Below are 24,723 nucleotides of genomic sequence, written 5' to 3' on the forward strand. Positions count from 1 at the left end.
ATCCGACGGGCCAAGTTTCTGGGTGACTGTTACTGGCGGAGGCTGAAGGAGATTTGGGTGACTGCCGCAATGGGTTACAGCGGCCTAACCGTGCCCATTATCGTCTTGACCGTCTTCTGGGGTGTCGTCGGCGGGGTGGTGCCCTGGTTCATTCCCAAAGGACCGAATAGAGGGTGAGACTGAGACTGTTGGTGGGGGAGTGAGGGCACAACTTGTCAAGAGTTAGTCAGCAACCTGGGGGTAGTGGCTCAGCAAGCGCTTAGTGTGGGTTACACAATCTCGGACGGACTACTGGTACTAAAGCTGGGGACTTAAAACTGCATTAAGGTGTATGGGGGCTGGTGGTGAGGGTGAAACTGCCCTGCTGAGGTTCAGGAGGGGGCTTAAAATTGATTCTTCTCGTGTCTGCGTGGGTTTCCTCAGGGTGCTCTGTTTTCCTCTCTCAATCCAAACATATGCAGGTTAGGTGGGTTGGCCTTGTTAAATTGCCCTTTAATGTCTAAAGATAGGAAGGGAATTAGTGGGGTAAATGGATGGTGTAATGGGCTGGAGCTTGGGTAAGATGCTCTGTTAGAGGTGGCGTGGATCAAAGGGCTAAATGGCTCCCTACACTATAGAATTCTGTGAAAGTGCCCTGCTGAGAAGGGGGTAGCAGGACTTGCACTGGGGCGGGGGGGGAAGCAATGACTGTTTTTGGGGGGGGTGTGGAAGGTGAGGGACAAAGGGTTGAGGGTGAAGTTGAGTCATAGAATGGAATCATAGAATTCCAACAGTGCAGAAAGATGCCATTTGGCCTATTGAGTCTATACTGACAACTGTTCCACTCAGGCCTTATCTCTGTAACCCCACATATTTACCCTGCTAGTCCCCCTGACACAAAGGGACAATTTAGTACAGCCAATCCATCTAACCTGTGCATCTTTGGACTGTGGAAGGAAACTGGAGCATCTGGAGGAAACTCTCAGACATAGGGAGAACGTACAAACTTCATACAGACAGTGATCTGAGGCTGGAATCTGACCTGGATCCCTGGTGCTGAGAGGCACATTGCCAATCACTGTGCCACCATGCTGCCCATAAATATGAGACCCTTTCCACCCAACCCTTCTGTAGAAGATGAGAATGCCCCCTCTTTGGGGCTGCTGAGTAAATCATGTTTTGGGAGGAGGTGTGTAATGTGACCCAACATTTTGGGGTAGGTGAGAGAGATAGAAGAAATTTGAAGCAGTATCCTGCTTCAAGAATTGAATTAATTTATGTGGGGTGCTTAGAGGACAGAAGGGATTGTTGGAGTCTGATGTTGAGGCATGTGATTGGAGGAGGCAGGATACACTTGTGCAGAGTAAAATGTTGATCACTAAGTGAGGGAACAGGGAAGATAATCTATTTGAGGGCTCACCTGTGGTAAGGGAGGTGGGTGTGCTGGAGAGGATCGATGTGGTTAGAATGATTCTGATAGGCTGCTCGCAGTGTTAATACTCATACGGTTTGAGTTTGAAATTGAATCTGTCATTTTGGTTTTGTTAAAATCATTTCCATATCTGGTGCTGAAAAGACCATAGATGGTACTTTTGCAGGTATCAAATGATACTTAGTTTCCAGATTACAGCAGTGTTCCTGCAGTACATGTGGTTAACTGATTTCTGCAGTTAAACAACAAGAACAAAAAATAGTATGAGAATAATTTGTTTGCATGAAATCACATTCTCTTATGATATTGTAATAAGAGCTAAGGATTATACTGCATAATTTTCATATTGATGGGGGGAAAAAACCTAAGCTTATGTAGCAGTAGGACAGAGTTTTGAAATAAAATGGCATAGAAATGATATAATTTTTTTTAGGAGCATCTTTTTACAGGTTTTTGCTTAATAAGGTAGAATGAATTCCACTAGACTACTGAGGTGTGACCTGATGTAAACTGTTGGGTGTTTTTGCAGGGAAAAGGTGCTGACTAAAGAATTTCATAAATTGCTTTTAGCTTCGACTTTATTATAGGGAAAACAGGGTTTAAGATTAACGTTTTGGTGGGGGAAACTGCTTTAACCAGTGTGAATCATGCATTCAAATATTTTATTTCTTTCAGGGTTATTAACACTATGCTGGTTACAAGTGCAGTTTGCTGCTATCTTTTGTGAGTATGAACAAATGATTCTTGTTGAAGGATATTTTGAGTATCACATAAACTAATAATTTAGCCTGTAATGAAAAAATAACTAAACACTGTTCTGAAATTCTCCATTATTCAAAGTGTGACTTGTTTTGAACACTGCATGCCATTGCTTTGAATATTTCGTGGTGTGAATAGTTCCATCTTGAGTTTTTCTAAACTATAAGTTCTTTTCTGTTTTGAAAATTAATTACTGCTTTTAGCATAATAGTCAAAGTCTAGATAGAAGGCTGTTCTGTTACCTTTTGAAGGTATTGCTTTAAGGTTTTAATCTTTACCTTTGCTATCATTCAAGTTAGCATCTTACCTAAGAAATGTGATAACATATGAATTCATTATATTCTTAAGACCAAACACACAACAATTAAAGTTACATTCCTAGATTTTTATATTGACCATGTGTTACTTCCAGTAGTTTTGGTGGTGAGAGATGCATCCTGATTTTTTGCATTAATCATGTCTTGCAAAACTTGCTACTTTCTGTTGAAAGATACGCAACCACCTTCTGCCTTCCCAAAACAACTTAAGGAAAAAAAGTTTCAAATGTGTTTGCTGATGTGAGATTTTGCTCTGTTCCAAATATAAAGGTTGTGTGATTGTCAGGTTATTACCAAGTCTGAAGGTTTATTGTACGAATGACAAACTAGAAAAGGCTGGCTGCGTAAACAGAATTTTATGAAACAGTGACAGTGCGTGGTCTTTAGTTACCTGGTAAATAACACTGATCTTGTTGTTCTGGTTTCCACTGGATAATGCTACTAAACTGAAGGTTATAAGCTGGTTCTGTTCTGGCCTGTACAGTTACTAAAACTAGTTTGAACTGTTTGTATTGTCAACATAAGCAATTGAATTGATGTATCGAGTGAGCACCCCAGGGGTTTTAGTTTTAATCATTAACATCCCCTGCCATTCCCCACTTCACTAATGTGCCTTGGGCTGATTTTCTGTTGGAGGAGTTAATTCCTAAAGTGCTAAATACCAGCACTGGTGAAATAATGTATGAATACTCTTAGAATATGTTGCACGTATCATCAAGACTATGTAAGGAAAAGAAATGCACCCTGGCTTTACTTGCAGAATGCAGATCTGACCATGGCCTGCCTAATACTCTTTCACAATATGAAAATTGTCGTGGTCTTTTAAAATAAGGAAGTTGTGTCATAGCTGAAAATAAAGGGACTTGAATTATTTCTCAATCGTTGAGTTTTTTGTCTTTACTAGGTAAAAATTAGCATTAAATTAGCCAGTCGTCTAAACTTTCACTGTAGTTAAAAGCAAATTATTGTGGGTGCTGGAATCTGGAACCAAAGGAGAAAATGCTAGATGAAAGGTCATCTGGACTCAAAACGTCAGCTCTTTTCTCTCCTTACAGATACTGCCAGACCTGCTGAGATTTTTCACTAGTTATCAGTTATACAGATTTGTCTAATTTAATACTTTATTAAATTTGCATGTTTACTACTTTGAAAAGGGCCAGCAGGTGGTGCAATCATTAATAAAATGATTGCTATGATGCATTTTGAGAATGAAAATGTTTAATAGTCACACTTGCATTGAATTTTCTGTTTGAAAGCATTTAGCTAGAAGACAAGTCAGCCTAACTAGTTAAAGGAGTCTAAACTGATGGGCAGTCAGTTAGATAAACCAACAAAAAAAAGGAAAATTAAATGGTTTTTCATTTTAAAAAGAAACTCTCCCCATCCCATCTCCCTGATCCTGTGCAAAGCATCACTTAAGACTGTAGATAACTTCCTCCAGATCTCAACCAACACCTTTGATATAACAAAGGAAATGTGAAATAGCAGTCAAAGTCATAAGTGAACTAGAATATTGCTGCAAAGAGAGACATGGAGTTGAAGCTTTTTACCTTGCTGTCATCAGGGCAAAGGAAAGAATACCAAATTTCAAACAGTCACAACAATTTATACTACAGGAGAAAAGATGTGCTAATTGTGGGGTCAAGTGGCTGAGGAATTGCCATGGAGAAAGCAACAATAAGCTCCCCATGTTTCTGGGTAATTCAAAAAAATCAGAAGGCTTTAACATATTCCTTTTGTTTGTGGAACACAGGTGTGTGCATGTTTTGGACCAGAAAATAAACTCAAATTACCCTTGTCATGAATGTGCCAGCAGGTTCAAAGCCATCAGCATTTCAAAAGGTATTTTACAGGATGCACATACCTATAATGAGATTAGCAATTGTAGACAGAACAAAATAAAAACATCATCTTGCTAATAGGAAACACTTTGGATAGATTGCATCATTCAGGGAAGATGTATTTTAATTTTTTAGAACTTACAGAAGTTGCAGGGGGGGACAGAGAGCCAAATATACTTCAAAAGGAAACAATAATACTGGCAATTCTAGAAACGTTTGTTGTGTGATATGATTGGCAACCTCTTCATGGAAGCAGGGGGCAGATTATGAACTGATTCCATCTAGTAAACCAGAAGCAATAGTACAGGAAATCTTGGTAGAGGCAGTTAAAAACCATATCTTGAACAAAGTAATAATTAATGTTCACCAGAATAACTACTTAGTCGCATACAGTGTGCTAACTGGTCTTTACTTACAGATCTATTGGATTGGATGTTGTTTGGGCAGATGGTAGTCCTGAAAGAGTGCAGTTCTTGTAAATGTACTTCTGATCAAAGGGGTAGTTCTTAATTAAACTGTGTGGGTGTATTTCATAGTTTTCTTGTATATAACTGTCTTTGATCATTATAGTCCTGTTCATGTATATGTCTTTTCTTTATTGTAATAAGTCTTCAATAAATGTTATACCATGACTGGGTTGATTCCTGTTCTCACTGGATATCGCATATGGCTCCTTGCAGCATTCCTGTAGACAAAGCTATACACCATCATGAACTGGTGTTTCCAAGTTAAGGCACCCTCAGATAATGTCGACTGGGTTTGTGACACCTAGAAAAATGAAGTATCTCAAAATATTTGAATAACAAGTTAAGCAAGCAGTTTCATGCTGTTATGCCTTGGCGACACAAATTATATTGTCCACTAATTGGACTGGCTGTGAAACATATCAAACCTCACGTTCCTGCAGTTATTTGTAATGAACAGGGCACAGACAGTGCTGAACCTCAGGCGCTTGCGTAACACAAAACAAAACATTGCTATTGGATATAGTTATGATTCTGTGATTGGGAAGCACTTGCGGAATGATCGTGTGTATGAGAATGGTTCCACTAACAATCCATTCAGGATTATCAGTTGAGTTCGTAATGTGGCTCACTTATCCTTGCTAGAAGCTACACACATTCGAATGCAGGGACCATTCTCTACGAACAAAAGGAATATGTTCAACTCCTATTTTTTTTTTCAATTACCTGGAAGCATAGGGGGCCTATTCTCAACGCCCAGTGTCTTTTCTCCTGTACTATGGATTGTTATCATTTGAAATCTGGCATTCTTGCATTTGTCCTGATGAGTGCAAAGCAAAAAGCTTTGGAAATATGTGTCTCTTTGCAGCAATACTCAAGTTTTGTATTACCAGATGATTTTAGATAAACAACTTGGAGTGAGAATGTACTCACCTTTTTGCACTTTTTGGCAGTATGTCAAACTTAAAAAAAAGTTTAAAAACAGCAGCTAACTGCCTAAAAAAATGGCTGGGTGAATTTGCACTCCGGTACAATGCTAGGCGGAAATGAAATGTCCCTGATTCAGTTGCTGGTTGATTGGTTACTGCCTCGAGATCAATTAACTAATGTTGACCTTAATTTCCCCCAAATTTAATAGTATGGAGAATGATAAAGTCCTTTGATTTAAAATAATTTTCCATTGCTTACAAAAGATCCAGCTCCAGTTTAAAGTGCATCATTCCTGAAAAGTCCAAGTTATCAAAGCAGGTTTTACAGAAGTGGTTATTATACATTTTCAGAATAAATGTCAATTATAAGACCATAGTTTAGTTTTTAAAAAATAGTTTCAAGCTTATTACAAAGTATTTGATCCTCGAGGACATACAGAATCAGTTCTTCAGTGTTCAGCCAGAATTGGGGTGTGGGTTTCTGTTTGAAGAAGCGCATTACGTTGATCAAATTTAGACGACAAATAGTACGTGGCTTAAATTTGGAACCTACTTGTACTAAAGCACAATACATGTTGAAGTGCTGATGGAGATATGTTTTGAACCAACTTTTAATTTGGCATGGTGCTTAGTAAAATTGATTGTCAATCTGTAACAGTATACTTTTGACATCAATTGTTGATGTTTCAACTTGATATTTGGCTGTGATTGTTAGAATGCAGTAAAATATTTCAGAAGCTATAGCTGATCTCGTAGGGTAAAAGAAAGTCAACCAACTTCCATTTAGTACACTAGACTGTTTATTCCAATACTATGACAAATATTCAGTTTCTGTACAACTTGACATTTCCCAGCCAACTACCTAGCACAGTTAAATCACGTGTACAACACAACATCATTCAACCAGTATTTAGACTCTATCCAAGTATCCTATCGTTCTATTTGTTTCATTTTAGGGCAGCAAGGTGACACAGTGGTTAGCACTTCTGCCTCACAGCACCAGGGGCCTGGGTTCAATTCCAGCCTTGGGCCACTGTCTGTGTGGGTTTCCTCCCATAGTCCAAAGATGTGCAGGTTAGATGAATTGGGCATGTTAAATTGACCCTGGTGTCAGGGGTATTAGCAGGAAAAATACGTGGCATTATGGGGAAAGGGCTTGGATGAGATTGAGTCTGCAGAGTCTGCATTGAGTCACAATGGGACAAATGGCTGCCTCCTGCATTGTAGGGTTTCTATGATTTCAGCCAGTCCACATAGGTTCCTACTGTTTTCTTGTATTCAAAGTTTTGCTTACAATAACATTGATGTTCAGTAAATGAACTTTTCAAAATTTGCAATAAACACCTATAACACCTAGTGGTGGCAGTGGTTAGCACTGCTGCCTCAGCGTCAGGGTACCGGGTTTGATTCCTGGTTTGGGTCACTGAAGTTTGCATATTCTCCCCATGTTTGCGTGGATTTCCTCCCACATTCTGAAAGATACGTTGGCTAGGTGCATTGACCTGAACACGCACTGGAGTGTGGTGACTGGGGAAATTTCACCGTAACTTCATTGCAATGTTAATATAAGCCTGCCTTGTGACTAAAATAAACTTTATAAAAACAAGCCCAGCTTTACGTGGATAAAGTCTGAGCTTTCTAACCCTTTTAGGCACTGCAAATGTAAGCTACCATGGGCAAGCCTAGTTTATGTTTTAAGATTATAGTAATATTGATAAACTTAATTTGGGATTTGTTTCCATTCTTTTGCACTCTTTATGCCTAATTCTGGGTTTGTCACACTGGAGTTCAAAGCTGTTGGATTAGCTGACCCCTGAATCCCCTGTAATTGAAAACTGCTGTGGTCTATCGTAGACCTACAGACTGCAGTGTTGCAAATGTAGTTGGGCACTGTCTATCAGCAGCGATACGTATCGAGTCCTTTGCACAAGTACCTCTGCTAGACATTGCTTAAGATAAGAACATAAGAACATAAGAAATAGGAGCAGGAGTAGGCCATCCAGCCCTTCGAGCCTGCCCCGCCATTCAATAAGGGAGGTGGCTTGAAGTTTAACGGTTGTATTTCTAAAGGAGAATTGGCAAAGATTGTAAGTGAATAAAGCATACAGACTCAATGTTAACTCTGTTTCTCTCTAGAGATGCTGCCAGACCTACTGAATGTTTTCAGCATTGGAAGTATTTTGCTTTTCTTATGGAATTCAGCAGAGTGCTGATGGACATGTGAATTCTGTTGAATGTTAATTGAGTTAATGTATATTGTATGCATAGGATAATTTAAGATTGTATAATAGTTATATTCGAAATGGTATATGAAAACACAACACATTGGTGACGCTTAAATGGCCTTTTTGGTGGGCAGGTATGATGAGCTTTGGTTCATTATTATTTTGGAGGCAAGTTTTAGTTATGAGAAGAATAATGGTGCCTGATGGGGAAATCATTCTCTCCCAGACATCCTCGCCAGAGAGGCTAGGGAACAGTAGTCTTTAATCTTGATTACCTAATCTGTTTTCCCTACAAATTAAAACAGGGTACTAATATGTGCAAATGACTACACATCAGGGAAAACTCAATTACATCAAGTCACTATAAGATAATCTGAAATTCCAACAATAGTTTGAGTTAAGTCTAATCAAAGTGTCTAATACCCAGCCACACTTGGGAGCTCATCTTAAAAGCAACCTTCAATGTGGATTCCACATTCAGTGGATAACACCCAAAGCAAAGAGGACTGTTGGATTTCTGAGGAGGAATTTTTGGAATCGCAACCAAAATGTCAGTTGTAGCTTAGCAAACATTTGTTCATCCACTCCTGAGTATGCGAGTTGTATGTGGGACCTCAAACAATGAGATGCAAGTAAGATTGAAAAAGCAATTCTGCATAAATATGGGTAATAGACCAGTGTCACATCCTTGATTAAAGATTTGGAATGGGAATCACTGCAGTAAAGGAGAAAAAAACTGTTCTATAAAATATGGAATGGACTGCTGGAAATCGACAAACAAGTACCTAGTGCCCTCTGGCAATGTCAAAAGACAAAGCAAATATCCACACAAGCTACAAAGGCCATTAGTTTCCAAGATATTGTAATGACAATTTCCCCAATTGAACAAACTGACAAAGGGAATAATTACAGCCCCATCATTTGAAATCTTTAAGGACCATCTTTAAATTATTCCTATTTATAAGTTTACATTCAGGGCCACCATCTCAACAGGTCATGTCTGGCTTAGCTAACACTATCCATATCAATTCTGGCAGAGTACACATTAGTTTGTGATGCCAACACAACTGAAGCAGAAGCTTATCTTTCACTGGTATGTTATACTGCAAGCCCCAGCTGATTTCAGAGTACCTTTAAAACAGGTCATTCGTGGGTTCTAAGCATCAGAGTTTCTGTTCAAAGATTGGGTTTTGAATGAGCCACATTCTCCTCTTTATCCTACCAGCCTGCGTTCATAAATCTGTCAGTCAAATACTACAAAGATTTACTGGATCTCTAGAAGAGTCTAATAAATGTGCATTACTACCTTTTCAGTTTACTTGAGCCACAATTGTGGCACTGAAGTGTTGTGTGCCAGTTCACTAAACATTCAGTGCTGTATTTGGCAGTAAAATTTGCTTTTGATCTGTTTCAGATTTCAGCGTTAAGGTAGTATCATTCAGTTTGGGACTAGTTATGGACTGAAGAGAGTCAAAGATGATTCTTTGGATAGTAACTTTTCATCCAGTGACTGACTATGTTTGGGCAAATGTTAATGTTAAGCATTATATTGGAGGCTTGATGGCTGTAAAACACAGATGTTATTTTGAGCACAAGGCAACCAGCTACCTCAGTCTATAGGTATGTCTGCATGCAGGAGAATTAACAGTCAAACAGGGCCTATCCTGAAGCATCACGTCAGTTCAGGACTGAAGGAGTGCAAAATCTGGTATCTTTCATAACGTTTCCTCCTTGTTCCCAATTCTGCCTAATCTCTGCCATGCAGTACTTTTTTCATTTGCTTTTCTCTCTGCAGTCAGCAAGTCATGCCATCTTTCACTTTTTCTCACCCAAGTATTTCATTACACACCCCAGCCTGCACGAACTATTCCTACACTGACCCATTAAAATGCTTCTGCTTTGCTACCTTACTGCCCTGTACCAGGATTGTATCTTGTTTGGGCAAGTCCACAGCTACCCTCTGTGACATCTGGTGTTTTTCTAAAGGGCTGATCTGATCAAGGCATCAGTTATTGTCTTCTTGGGAGCCACATTGCTAACTGCTTTCATCCTCTTTGACGTTCCCCCCTCAGCACATCAACAAAGGGCTACTCTTGCCAATTTTCCATCTCACTGCATCACTAATGCCTACAAGTCATCCTGCAGATAACAGTCACTCCCCTTTCCCCCCGGAAAGTCCATTCAAGGACTTTGGTTTTGTGTGTCCTGGTTATTAATAAAAGTATACTAGCAAAGATCTGCAAAATATTTGTGGTTGTTAGCATTTTTGTTGCACAGTACGTCAGTAAATACAAGAATTCTAATTATTTCACTGAAGACCTTCTCCCCTGAATCTGGTTTCCAATGGGGGTACCATAAGCATAGACACGGGTCAAGGGAGGTGTAGGAAAAATACACTGTTAAGATGGCGGCGCAGGCTCGTTGGGCCGAAGGGCCTGTTTCCCGTGCTGTGTTGTTCTTTGTTCTTTGAATCAAAAGTTTTCATTTCGGTAAAAGCTTAGCGAGGGGGATTGAATATAAAAGTAGGGAGGTCTTGCTGCAGCTGTATAGGGCATTGGTGAGGCCGCAGCTGGAGTACTGTGTGCAGTTTTGGGCGCCGCACCTGCGCAAAGATATTTTGGCCCTGGAGGGAGTGCAGAGGAGGTTTACTAGGCTGATACCGGAGTTGAGGGGATTGAGCTATGAGGAGAGGCTGAATAAACTAGGCTTGTACTCGTTAGAGTTTAGAAGAATGAGGGGAGATCTCATTGAGACGTATAAGATGATGAATGGGATGGATAGGATAGAGGTGGAGAGACTCTTCCCGCTCAGAAAAGACAGTAGGACTAGGGGGCACAGCCTCAAGATAAAGGGGAGGCGGTTTAGAACGGAGTTGAGGAGGAACTTCTTCACTCAAAGGGTGGTGAATCTCTGGAATTCTCTGCCCGTTGAAGTGGTGGAGGCTGCCTCGCTAAATATTTTTAAGAAGCGGGTTGATGGGTTCTTGATAAGAGAGGGGATTAAGGGTTATGGGGAGAGGGCGGGAAAGTGGAACTGAGCCACAACGGATCAGCCATGATCTTATTGAATGGCGGGGCAGGCTCGAGGGGCTAGATGGCCTACTCCTCCTCCTATTTCTTATGTTCTTATGTACTTGTCTGTGTGCATTAAACAATTATCAAAGCTTCCTAACTGCCAATCTTGAACAGTTACAAAGTCCTTATTTGGGACTCATTAATCTAAATTTGTGCAGTGGCATACTCGTGGGAGTTGCATCATGTAGAAACTCTGGAGAGTATAGATTGAATTGGACTCATTCAGCACAGAAGTTGACCATTTGGACCATCAAGTCATGCTAGTCCTCTATAGAGCAATCCACTCAGTTCCATGCTGTGAGTTTTTCTCTTTTGTCCATCCCATTTCTATTAGAAATCCTTCGTCTGTTTCCACCATGGTATGATGCTATGGAGGTGCTGGCATTGGACTGGGGTGGGCACAATAAGAAGTCTCTATTAGGTTAAAGTCCAACAGGTTTATTTGGAATCGTGAGCTTTTGGAGCATTGCTGTTTGACTCACCTGAGGAAAGAGCAGTGCTCAGAGCTTGAAATTCCAAATAAATGCATTGGACATTAACCTGGTGCCGTGAGATGACTTATAGTGACCACAATGATGTGCAGAGGGTTTCTGGTCATTTCTGCTCGCGATACATAAATTCTTCCTCACATTCTGCATCTTTTGCCCAAAATCTTAAAGCTGTGTTCCCCAGGCCTTTTGTATTATCAGTTAAATGAAAAAGGTTTTCTTTGCCTATTGTAGAAGTTTTTCAGTGACTTAAATATTATGCTGGCTTTTATGCAGGAATTTCTCTTCTTTTAAAACCAGCTCAGCAAATTCAACGAACTTCTGAAGACAGGTAATCCTGGTTGAAGATGTAGTTTACTTTCCCAGGCCTGGCCCACACGTGTGGGGCGATAGTTTGAGGCAGCCGAAACAATTCCAAATTACATGGGAATCAGAATTACGATTGTACATTTTCCAGAAATCATTTGCCTGCCTACTCAGCCATCCTAACCTGATGAGCCAATTGTTTTAGTATGAATCATTTATCTTGGCCAATGACATTCCACCTTCTGGCAACATGAGAATATATTGGTATGTAAAGTCTGGACATTCTTGCCCATCATCTCCAGGTGATCAACATTAATCCAGAAAGTTCTTTCCCATTATCTCTCAGCAACTTAAATATGCAGGTTTGTAGTGTTCAAAAGTTTCTCACTGCCTTATGATGCATACTAAACAATTCTTATCTGGTGTAACGTAAGACCTATTCATTCAACTTTGAGAATTCCAGGACTGTCTGGAGTCCATACTGATAAATTCTGTGACTGTATTGTTCTTAAAAAAAAAAAAGTTCGTTACTCCCCTTTATCCCATTATGCCTCGGGGCAGTCTATAGTTGGCTAAGGTGTACATTTTAAGTACATGTTAAATTCATAAAAACGTGTTTAAATTCTCTAACAGTGGTTATGTTTCTACGCAAACAGTATCTTTGTAATGTCAGTACTTTGCACTTTACTATACTAAAGTATCTCTAAATTAGCTCATCACCTATTAGTCTTTTAGGCCCAGGTTATCTTAAATCCCTCTAACACTTACCTTATCTAAACTGTCATCTTGTATATCTCTATCAGATTTGACCTCAATATACTTTGTTCCAAGGAGAACAACCGCAACTGCTCCAATTTAACCTTGTTCTTAAAGTGTAGTTAGAACTGGATGCAACCCTATTTTACAGCCGTCAACTCTGGTCTCGGACCAGAGCTGTATGATGATTCAATCCGCATTTGTACTGAATACCTTTGTGATGCTGAAGGTCACATGCTTGCTGATTTGCTTTCTCAATATGTCCTGCTTTCAAATATTTGCGTACATGTGCCTGCAGGTCTCCGTCCTAGCACATGCTTTAGAACTGTGCCATTAAATCTAAATTTCCTTTCCCTTCTTGGTGGCACACTGGTTAGCACTGCTGTGCCTCAGTGCCAAGAACCTGGGTTCAATTCTGGCATTGACTGTCTGTGTGGAGTTTGCACATTCTCCTTGTGTTTGCACATTTCCTCTGGGTGCTCTGCTTTCCTCCCACAGTCCACAGATGTGTTGGTTAGGTTGATTGGTTAGTATCCCTATATATGTTAGTGGGATTAGCAGGGTAAGTATAGGGTTACAAGGTAAGCCTGGGTATGAATCAGTGCAGACTCTGGTCCGAATGTCTTCTGTCTGACTGCAGGGATTCAATAATTCATTGAATCAGGATGAGCAAGTATTCTGCCAAAATGCATCACCTTATACTTCTCCATTATAATCTATGGGCTACTTGTCACTTATGTATCCTAGTATCACCCTTGGTATTTGCCAACACCCAAGTTTGGTACCATTGACAAGTTTTGCAGCTTTGCTGTGTTCCAACATCTAAATCATTCATGCATAATAATGATCCCAGCTCTTGAACATTGGGGATCACCACTGTCTACCATTTCCCCAGCCTGAAAGACAACCATTTACCATGACTGTCCTTAAGCCAATTTTTTTCATTGAAGCTGACACAGCCCTTATTCTGTAAGCTTCAGTTTTTTTAACCAGTTTGTGGTTCTAGTCAAATTTTTTTTCTAAAAGCTATATATACAAGATCCATTCATTAACCTCCTCTGTTAATTCATCAAAAAATTCAATTAGATTACTCAAACACTAAATTCCTTTCAGAAATCTGAGCTGGCTCTTAATTAACTCAAACCTCTAAGTGCCTGTTGATTTTTTTTCTTTTCCCTGACGTTAAACTGACCTATAGCTGTGGACAGCCCTTGCACCCTTTGTTGAATCAAGTGTCATGAGGTGCAAAGAATAACTTCCAAATGAACTTTATAAAAGAATTGTCCATGTCATTTTGGCACATTTGGCAGTTCCATTATCTCATTCAAACACAAAAGTAAAATTCTGTGGTTTTTGGAAAATTAAAGATGCTGGATATACTCAACAAGTTAGGCAGTCTCTAGAATGAAACAGTTCTAAACTCTCAACATGAAACATTAACTTTTGTTTCCCTCCACAGATACCATCATCCCATTCTTCTGTCCCATGTCATTTAACCCTTCCCATACTGTCTCCATCCTGCTGTTGCCAATTACGTCCCTCCTGTAAATCCAAATTCTGCAACCAATATTTCCATTGAGGGTAACTTTGGGAGCCTCTTACCTTCTGCTATTTGTTGTTTTCTACCCCTCACCACTCATCCCCACCCTCCAACACTGCCAGCAACGTCACGCACTCCAGATGTCTCCAAGTGTGCCAGGTATTTATTGACCAACAAAGTTAAAGTTTATTTATTAGTTACAAGTAGGCTTACCTTAACGCTGTAATGATGTTACTATAAAAATCCCCTGGTCACCACAATCTAGTACCCGTTTGGGTACACCAAGGGAGAATTTAGCATGGATGTTGCACCTAACCAGCATGTCGTTTGGACTGTAGGAAGAAATCGAAGCACTCGGAGGAAATCCACACAGACACGGGGAGAACATGCAAACTCAGCACAGTGACAAGCCAGGAATTGAACCCCAGTTCTTGATGTTGTGGAGCAGCAGTGCTAACCACTGTGCCGTCGTGCAGCCCAACAATTTGCTCCTTAATATATTAATATAATATAGTTTGGGGAGACAAAACTGACTGTTGTGGAGTGAGAAATTGCTGTTCACTACCAAATGCTATTATAAATGATACTTGCGTTTATATAGTCTTGACTGTACTAAAACCTTGCAAAGCATTTAATAGGAACCTTATTAAACAATTTAAGCAATCACATAATTAAACAATACAGTTGCCAATACAAACAAGTTAATCTATGCAATGAGAACAAAACAATGACAAAATGTTACACTTGTTATGAAAATTACTAAAGCAAAATTTCTGCACTATACCTGAACTTGTATTCTGATGTTGTATGGTTGATTCAAGGCCTCAAATGAGTTGAGATTCAACCGATAAGGACTGCTCAATGTTCTTCTGTTCCGAGTAATGTGAAACAATGGTTTGCTTTGTTTAGTTCATTGTGAAACCTTTTAATAGGTAATTCTGGAAACCTGATGTGACTTGTATGGCAACAAAATAACCATTGGTTATTTGAATGACACAGTGGCTATTGTAAAACTAAAATAAAAGACATTCTGTTGGACAGTCTGTTAGTCAATATGTAATTTAGGAAATGCCCTAGAATCTGGGCAGACTTCCTCCTGATTCATCAATGAATTCTTCACATTTTGTTCTCATTTGCATTCTAGTGTTGTAGCAGCCAGCCATCTATAATCTGTTTTTGTGCTATGGTTCACAGGAAGCCCTGCAGACAGTTGCACACACTTCTGATTTGTGGTCAAAGAATGTTCCTTTTTATAACTTTCATAGTACTGGATTTAAATACTAAAGCTTGTACTAATTTTTGAACTGAAGCATACAAGTGCGCTAGATACTTAGTGAGAAGGTACATTAATATAGAGGTAACACTAGTCATGCTGTTCTGGAGCTTTAGAAAATAGTATCGTAGCATCTGTATTCATTGAAGAATTTTCAGTATGCTTTAAATGCCACCCCCAGTGTGTGTCAGCCTTGGCTCAGAACTTTTGAATCAGCTTGTGGGATAATTGATTCACTGCCAGTATGCCACCTTTCAGGTGAGATATTGAATAAATATAAAGGACCCCATGGTACTATTTGAACAGTGATGTGTTTTCCTCCTCTTTGCCTCTGTGGGTCCTTGCCCTGCAAATTGGCTGTTGTATTTCCCTCCATTATCGTAAGTATTTCAAAAAGTACTTGGTGGTAAAGCCCTTCCTGAGGTCACAAAAGGCACTCTACAAATGCACATTTTTTCTTTCTTCCACACTCCTTCCTCTTGTGAAAATGTTGATTTTTGCTGGAATATAATGTTCTGGCATTGGGTCCAATGAGTGAACTTGAATTGTTTAGAACCAGCAATCTGTTTGATCCTGGAAAGACATCAGCTGAATCTGATTTCTTACCTGATCATGTGACAGATCGGAATCATAACCTATCTCAACCCAAGCTAGCATCAATTAACTCCAAGCAAACCAGTGATTAGCCTGAATCTACCTCAACTGTGGCAAATCATGTTCTTCCGTTTCACATTTTGTCAACACCCTCCTCTCCCAACTCAACCATGCTGTGAACTTCAAAATTCTCTGTTAAATCATCTCTACTTTGCTTCATCTTTTTAAATCACACCTTAAGACATCCTGTAAAACTAGTTGCTTTAGTCACTTCCCCAACCTCTACTTCAGGGGTTGCAAAATTGTGGGTTTTGGCCCCCAGTGCAGTTCACATTTGTGATTATGAACTCTTGAACAGCAATGGAGAGGAGATTAGCGTGTCCAGAGACTAGAGCAGGACTGGATCGATTATGCTAAATAGCATGGGGTGGACATTGAGGTTCAAAATGCTCTAACCTCAAAACACTTGGGGCTGCAGATTTGAATGGGCTTGGGATGTTTGTGAGCCATCTTAGCATTACTAGAGAGTGGCAGGTGTAATTCAGTCACTGCTTGAGTATAGGCAAAAGTGGGTGATCACATGGCTGAGCCTGTAGGGTTCAAAATTTACCATTTTTTTCCCTGTCAAATAGGCTTTTAATACCAGGATAGTAACTCTGTTTCACAGGTTCCCTTTACATAAATCAAGGGGGTGCATGGCTAATGATTGGAGGCCAGTTGAGAGGAAGGGCTGGTAAGAGAGGCTGTCTTAGAGTGGGGGAGGAAGGTTTGGAAGTAAGCACTGAAGAGTTTGGGGTAGATGAAGGGGCTTTGGAATGTGTCTGAGTTACAGGACAAGGGAGTTTGGGAAGAGGGGCTGCTGAGTGAGAGGGGGTGGGAGAGGAGAGACTGATTATAATTTAAGTATGTAGAGATCCGAGAAGGGCTTTACTTGAATCTTCTGCCGGGAAAATGGAAAACTTGGCTGAACATTGAGCTCTTGTAAAGTATTTTAACACTTTAATATTTACATGATGTATATGGTGATCCGTACTTAGATGTTAATGTGCTCCTTTATTGATTTTTTGTTTTATTGATGCCAGGGCATGTTAACTTTCAGATGTTAAAATCTGGTCACAATGGAAAATAATTTGGAGAGCATTGCTCGACTTAATTTCAAGATTTGCTCCCCTACCTCCCCATGTTTCATGTTTCACTGAGTTTGTATTAAGTAATGACAAGGCTAGAATTTATTGCGTAACCTGACTGACCTTAAAGGTGATAAATCACCACCTTGCACTCTTGCCCTTTGTCTGGCAAATGTACTCCCATGGGGCTATTTGATAGGCAACTCCAGAATTTTGGCCAGCAGCAGTGAAGAAATGGCAATGTAAGATACCATTACCATATAGTCAAATTTTTTAGACCTAAAGTTTATAACCTAAATGATTGTAGTGGTTTCGCTAACAGGCTAGGAGTCTAGAGGTTGAACTCATTTTGTTTAGACGAATTGTGAAATTGAATTAATGAAACATGACACTTTGTGGGGTGGCACCATTCAAGAGAATGATGAAAGATGCTGGATTGTAAAAATATGGCTAGTTTCCAATCTGAAAAAATGCCACCCCCTCTTGTTTACAGGTGTTCTCTAGGTGTAAAATCTATAGCAATTAAGAATATATATTCATGGGCATTAAATTAGTTTTGCAAGTGCAAAATAAATTGAGTGATAGCTGATCATCAGAACATAAGAAATAGGAGCAGGAGTAGGCCATCTAGCCCTTTGAGCCTGCCCCACCATTCAATAAGATCATGGCTGATCTGAAGTGGATCAGTTCCACTTTCCCATTTTCTCCCCATAACCCTTAATTCCCCTGTCTATCAGAAATCTATCTACCCATGACTTAAATATATTCAGCGAGGTAGCCTCCACCACTTCAACGGGCAGAGAATTCCAGAGATTCACCACCCTTTGAGTGAAGAAGTTCCTCCTCAACTCTGATCTAAACTGCCCCCCCTTATCTTGAGGCTGTGCCCTCAAGCCTGCTATCCTCTCTAAGAGGGAGGAATCTCTCTACCTCTACCCTATCTATCTCCTTTGTTATCTTGTATGTCTCTATAAGATACCCCCCTCAGCCTTCTGAACTCTAATGAGTACAGACCCAGTCTATTCAGCCCCTGCTCATAGGGTAACCCCCTCATCTCCGGTATCAGCCTAGTGAACCTCCTCTGCACTCCCTCCAAGGCCAATGTATCCTTCCGCAAGTGCGGCGACCAAAACTGCGCACAGTACTCCAGCTGCGGCCTCACCAGTACCCTGTACAGTTGCAGCAAGACCTCCCTGCTTTTATATTCTATCCCCCTCGCCATAAAGGCCAACATTCCATTCGCCTTCTTGATCACCTGCTGCACCTGCAGACTGGGTTTTTGCGATCTGCGCACAACACTAATGAAAGAAAAATCGTGCTTATTTAATGGCCCCAATTTTTCAAAAAATGGTGTTAATGCTTGAATATTACACTACACTGGAAAGGGAAACCTTGTTTGTGCAAGTCACTTTCTGGTTCTGGATCTGACCTGTTTCACACAGGCTGTCTTTAGACCCATCCTGTTTTTGTGGCTAGCCTTTGGGCCATGGTCCAGTCATCTCTACTGTGCACATTGTCATTGGTGATATAGTGTTTATGAAATAGCCTTGGTAAAACTGCAAAGCTGTAATTAAAAATTCATAGTTCAGATGACAGTTGTCTGCCTTCAGTTTGAAGTTTTATTTGTTCAATGTGTCACTATCTATTGTAGTAAAATCTGAAGTAAATGTCTGATTAAGGTGTGAAGAAATATCAAAAACTCAGACTTTTTTCCAGCAAGGCAATCTTGCCATCAGTCAACTATTCCCTCCTGAGCTGGTTCTCCGCTCGTATCAATGAAAAGTAGTGTCATGGCACAGACTCACTGCACCTTTCCATAATTCTTTGAGGAAGTGAACTTGACATGTCGGAGTTCAAACTGGGGCCACTGTTTATTCATTGCAGTTTTCATCCAATGTCTTGACATTATGAACATCATTTTTGATCTTAAAACTTTTATCACTTAATTCATATTTTTCAGCAATGTGTATAATCTATTTTGATTTCATGACATCAGAGTATTGTGCAAAATAAATTATCTGATGTATCTTTCAATTATTCAGTCTGGTAACCAGAAGACAATATAAGTGTGTAGGTTGTGTTGTGGTTATTTTAGTATTGTTGAATTGATCTTTACTGAACTTGAAAATAGAGAATAGATCCACATGTTATTCGGTCAAGAATAGATGCTGGATAAGGTAACTGCTGTCAGTCAGTACTGTTTACCAATCAAATGGAAAGATGAACTTTGCACACCAAGTTATCACATTCTGGATTATTGAACAATTCAAACATTTCCATGATACGTTATTAGAACAGAAGATGGTCTATCAATACAATTAGAGGTTGAAAAGATCCCTTTCAGCTAAATGTGGCTGGTAACTTTTTCTTTTGTAATTACAGCTGGTTGATTGCAATCCTATCCCAATTAAACCCCCTCTTTGGTCCACAATTGAAAAATGAGACAATCTGGTACCTGCGCTACCAATGGCCCTGAATTCATCAAATATCTTTCTGTGGAGGTCAGGTGAGCTTTTGAGAAGTGTTCTGCATCTAACCTTATTGTCATAGATGTATGGTTTTAGAAGGTACAGTTTATTCAGTGTATATAGTATTAATATTTCTGACTTTGGTATTTGTTTCAAGGGCTGGCATTGTGCCCAGATTTTTGTAGTTAAATAAAACTAAGCTTTTAGGTATTTAAATTGAAAACATTTAAATTCCAATTAAATAGTTTCAAACTAATCCTTGTACTTATCACTTACGAATATGAAGTTTTATAAGATTGTTTTGGAAATGTCTCTAATTTAGAGTAAATTGGTGGAATGAAGGATTCATGTGGCAGTGGAGATGAAGTTGGAAGAGAATAGTGGTTGGGGCAGGGCAATTATCTGATCAGACTTTAGAATTGCTCACCAGAGGCAGGTCATTCAGAATTGTTGGTATCCTTACCATATCCAATCCACTACTCAACCTATAAAATTAATGTTAAAGTGGCAATCTTGTTGATAAAACACCTAAATTTTCTCCATTCTGGTCATAATCTTTCAACCCTAGTTATCACTTGAATGAATCTATGGTGCCACCTTTTACATTGTTTTTAGCATAATAGGATGCCTACTGTACACAATTGGCTTTGCAGGTTCAATCTTGCCTCATTGCTTTATGCCTCTCAAATGGCATCCTATGTGACTGCGATGAAGGTAAACTACCCTTCTCGTCCTTCTGGACACAGGTGACTACAGCATCTTCCTCTGATGCCTCTCCACCATCATCCAGTGGGTGGGGGCTGCTCTCATGGATCCATTCATAACCTGGCTCCAATTAGATATCAGTTCTTGCTCCCATAAAGTTACCCCTGCCTGCAAAGCCCCCAACCCCTTAAATTCCCATCTATATGCTGCCACTTAGTAGTGTCATCTGGGAACAACATTTAGTTGTTACATATAAGAACATGAGAAATAGGAGCAGAAGTAGGCCATCTAGCCCCTCGAGCCTGCCCCACCATTCAATAAGATCATGGCTGATCTGAAGTGGATCAGTTCTGCTTGCCCACCTGCTCCCCATAACCCTTAATCCCCTTATCGATCAGAAATCTATCTACCTGTGACTTAAACATATTCAACGAGGTAGCCTCCACCACTTCAATGGGCAGAGAATTCTGGAGGTTCACTACCCTCTGAGAGAAGTTGTTCCTCCTCAACTCTGTTCTAAGCTGACCCCCCCCCACCTTATTTTGAGGCTGTGCCCTCTAGTTCTGGTTTCCTTTCTAAGTGGAAAGAATCTCTCTACCTCTACCCTATCTAGCCCCTTCATTATCTTGTATGTCTCTATAAGATCACCCCTCAGCCTTCTAAACTCCGAGTACAGGCCTAATCTCTCTACGTAAGCTGACCCCCTCATCTCCAGTATCAATCTGGTGAACATTCTCTGTACTTCCTTCAAGGCCAATATATCCTTTTGCAAATAAGACAACCAAAATTGCACACAGTTCTCAAGTTGCGGCCTCACCAGTACCCTGTACAGTTGCAGCAAGACCTCCCTGCTTTTATATTCTATCCCCCTTGTGATAAAGACCAACATTCCATTTGCCTTCTTGATCACCTGCTACACCTGCAGACTCAATTTTTGCGATTCATGCACCAGGACCCCCAGGTCCCCCTGTACAGTAGCATGTTGTAATTTTTCACCATTAAATAACTCCATTTTATTATTATTTCTTCCAAAGTGGATACCTCACATTTGCCAACATTATACCCCATCTGCCAGATCCTCGTCCACTCAGTCAGCCTATCCAAATCTCTGCAGACTTTGTGTCCTCCACGCAATTTGCTTTCCTTCTCATCTTCGTGTCATCAGCAAACTTTGTTACCCTACACTCAGTCCCCTCCTCCAGATCGTCTATATATAGTAAACAGTTGAGGCCCCAGCACTGATCCCTGCGACATGCCACAAGTCACCAACTGCCAACCAGAAAAGCACCCATTTATTCCAACTCTCTGCTTCCTGTTAGATAGCCAATCCTCAATCAATGCTAATAGTTTACCCCCAACTCCGTGTACCCTAATCTTCTGCAGCAACCTTTTGAGGCACCTTATCAAACGCCTTCTGAAAATCTAAAAACACCACATCCACCGGTTCCCCTCTGTCAACTGCACTAGTCACATCTTCATAAAAATCCAGTAAATTTGTCAAACACGACTTCCCCTTCATGAATCCATGCTGTGTATGCTTGATTGAACCATTCCTTTCCTGGTCTCCTGCAATTTCTTCTTTGATGGATTCCAGCATTTTCCCAACTGTGGACATTAAGCTAACGGGCCTGTAGTTACCCGTCTTTTGTCTACTTTTTTTTAAACAGCGGCGAAACAGTAGCTGTTTTTCAATCAGCTGGCACTTCCCCAGAGCCCAGCGGATTTTGATAAATAACTGACGCATCTGCTATTCTGCCATTTCCTTCAGTACCCTGGGATGCATTCCATCCGGGCCCGGGGACTTGTCTACCTTCAGTCCCATTAGTCTATCAAGCACTACCTCTTTCGTAATAGTAATTGTATTAAGGACCTCACCTCCTACTAACCCTCGATCGTTAATATTATGTTAATATACACTGTTAATACGATCGTTAATATACACTGACACCCAACAGAAGCTTATCTCAGTTAAATTTGATACCAAAATTGAAAACATTCTGGTTCAATGTTGATTACCAGAGAAAGCGATAAGAGTTTGCAGCAGAGACTGATAAAAATGACTTCAGTCTGCCCAATATTTAAATGGAGAAATTTCTGCTCATTCAGCACTGGATGTTAGGTAAAACATAAAAGTGGAGGAGACTAGAAAGTTGACGCCCATATTGACCCTGAGATGAGCTTCTGACCACAATCCAGTCCACCACTGACTGTTGTTTTCACTGACATAACATAACATCAGTCTTTGCTGCCTCAGCTCATCTGTTGCTGAAACCATACCACTCATCTTGACTATTCCAATATGCGAATGGTCAGTCTCCCTTTCTATCTTCTGTGAACTTGAGTTCATCCAGATCTTTGCTATCCACGTCCTCAATCATGCCATATTCCCTTCCTCCAGCATCCTTGGTACATTGGCTCCCAATCAAGGAAAGCCTTTTTTTTAAAAAATGCTCCCTGTTTTTCTCAATCATGCCATATTCCCTTCCTCCAGCATCCTTGGTACATTGGCTCCCAATCAAGGAAAGCCTTTTTTTTTAAAAAATGCTCCCTGTTTTTCAGATCCCTTCATGGTGTTGCCACTCGTACTTTTAATCTCTTTCAACCCCATAACTACGTGATGTGTATGAGCTCCTCTAATTCTGGCCACTTCAGCATTCCCTATTTTCATTAATTTATCATGGTTGCTATGCCTTGAGTTTTCTAGGTTTTAAGTTCTGGAATCCCCTCCCAAACCGCTACCCCTCTCCTCCTGTAACACACTCCTTAAAATCTGTCTTTGATCAAGCTTTTGGTGAACTATCATGTTCCTTGGTATCTTTTTGTTTCATGATGTTCCTATGGAGTATTTGGAGACATTTTGTTCTGTCAAAGGTGCTATATAAATACTAATTTTGTCTGTATATCCAGTCCTTAATCTTTTTTGCAGAGCAAATGTAAATACCAACTCTGTGCTATTAGACTTATATAGCAGTGCTACTGACCAGTGCAATCCATTCAAATGTTCCCAAAAATATCAGTATATTATTAAGTATACTTCATCTGCCAGAACATGTAATTAACATTGTTTAATCTACTCATTTATCAGCTTTGATTTCCTTAAATATATGGAAGGCAGTTGCACCAATTGTCCAATTCATAAATTTCATGCCAGGAAAAATGAGAATGAGCTAAACTTTGGAGCAAGAACTGTTTATCTAACCTTTTCTGGACAACCTTCCCGTTGTAAATTATTCAATTTCATATAAATTTCATTTAAAATACCATGTGACAAACAGGACAGCTGGATGGCTGTGCAAAATTACATGGCTCAGATTAACCTGACAGTAATGAACAGTCACAATCAATTGAGTTGTGCTTACATGCATTACATGTTTGATGTGAAATCATTATGGGGAGCAGGAGAGCATATTCTAATAATCGTCCTCTGCTGCTTATTCACTTACACTTAAAGCCAAGTGCTGAATTGCATGCTTTTGTGAAACATTGCCCTTAATGTAACTGTGTTCCTCAGTTGTTTGTGATGTTGGAATTGCCTTTTACTTTTCTGCTTCAGTAGAAACTACCAATTTGAGTTGACTAATGGGCATGTGGCAAGCGTGGAAACCTGTAGTCACTGCTGCTCTAGAAGCAGCGATCAAGGTTCTCAATTTGTCAGTCATTTTTTTAGCAAGCCAACAAATGTGGATTTAATGCTTGTTTCTGCTTTATATCATCTGTTTTTCTTTTTTCAGAGAAAGAAGATACCTTTCAAATCACTGCAAATGATTCATTGCTTTTGCACCTGAGTAGCTTTCTTAAATGTGAACTTTCTCAAATGATGTTCAGCAGCAGTGAATTATTTTGAATTTTGCATTCTGATTTAAAATGAGAATTGGAATGGATTCTCGGAATTTGAAGTAATAAAACTAACATGAATATTTAGCAGCAATGTATTCGAAACCTAAATGTGTCTTAAACCCTTTAGCTGTGGAGCATTTTGGGCAATTTTTATAACATTTATACTAATGAAAAAAATCACTAGAATGTAGTACTATGGGGGAAATGTAATTTGTGTCAAACAAAAGTTTATTTTCTGGGGTCTTATTTTTGTACTAACCTGATTGTGTACCACCAAATAAATGTGCAGATCTAGTTAAAACACCTGTTTACTGTTTTCATATTTCTTGCTTTCTGTTTAATAAAATTGAAATTTATTTCAAATCTGATTCTGAAAACAATTTAATACTTGTTGAAAAGCTTTAGGTTTGGACATACTGCAATTTTTATCTATCAAGTGTTTAAAATGACAGAATATTGTACTTGCATGGGATTATCAGGAAATCCATTTGGTTAGTTAGTGATACAGTAACCTAAAAGTTTAATTGCTGTGATTTTGCAGTTGAGCAATGTGGAAATGACATAGCCTTTGGTTCTCATTGTGACCATTTGTTTCAGACGTGAAAAGGG

The 24,723-nt window shown here is 39.8% G+C and overlaps 1 protein-coding gene across 2 annotated transcripts; it reads left to right on the forward strand.

Annotated features, from left to right (window-relative positions):
• atp6v0e1 (ATPase H+ transporting V0 subunit e1) lies at window positions 1–24,515 on the forward strand. Of its 2 annotated transcripts, none has more exons than XM_080201670.1 (4): window positions 1–173; window positions 2,087–2,134; window positions 19,487–19,605; window positions 24,009–24,515. In XM_080201670.1, exons 1-3 carry the CDS (start codon window positions 70–72, stop codon window positions 19,578–19,580), a joined length of 246 nt encoding a protein of 81 aa, XP_080057796.1. In that variant the 5' UTR covers window positions 1–69; the 3' UTR covers window positions 19,581–19,605; window positions 24,009–24,515. The 2 variants fall into 2 exon arrangements, with proteins under 2 accessions (XP_080057796.1, XP_080057795.1); XM_080201669.1 differs by having other exon boundaries at window positions 5–173; window positions 19,487–19,610.
• The last annotated feature ends 208 nt before the right edge of the window (window positions 24,516–24,723 follow it).

This window comes from Carcharhinus amblyrhynchos, chromosome 13 (assembly GCF_965287045.1).
Source record: "Carcharhinus amblyrhynchos chromosome 13, sCarAmb.v2.hapA, whole genome shotgun sequence".
NCBI lineage: Eukaryota > Metazoa > Chordata > Chondrichthyes > Carcharhiniformes > Carcharhinidae > Carcharhinus > Carcharhinus amblyrhynchos.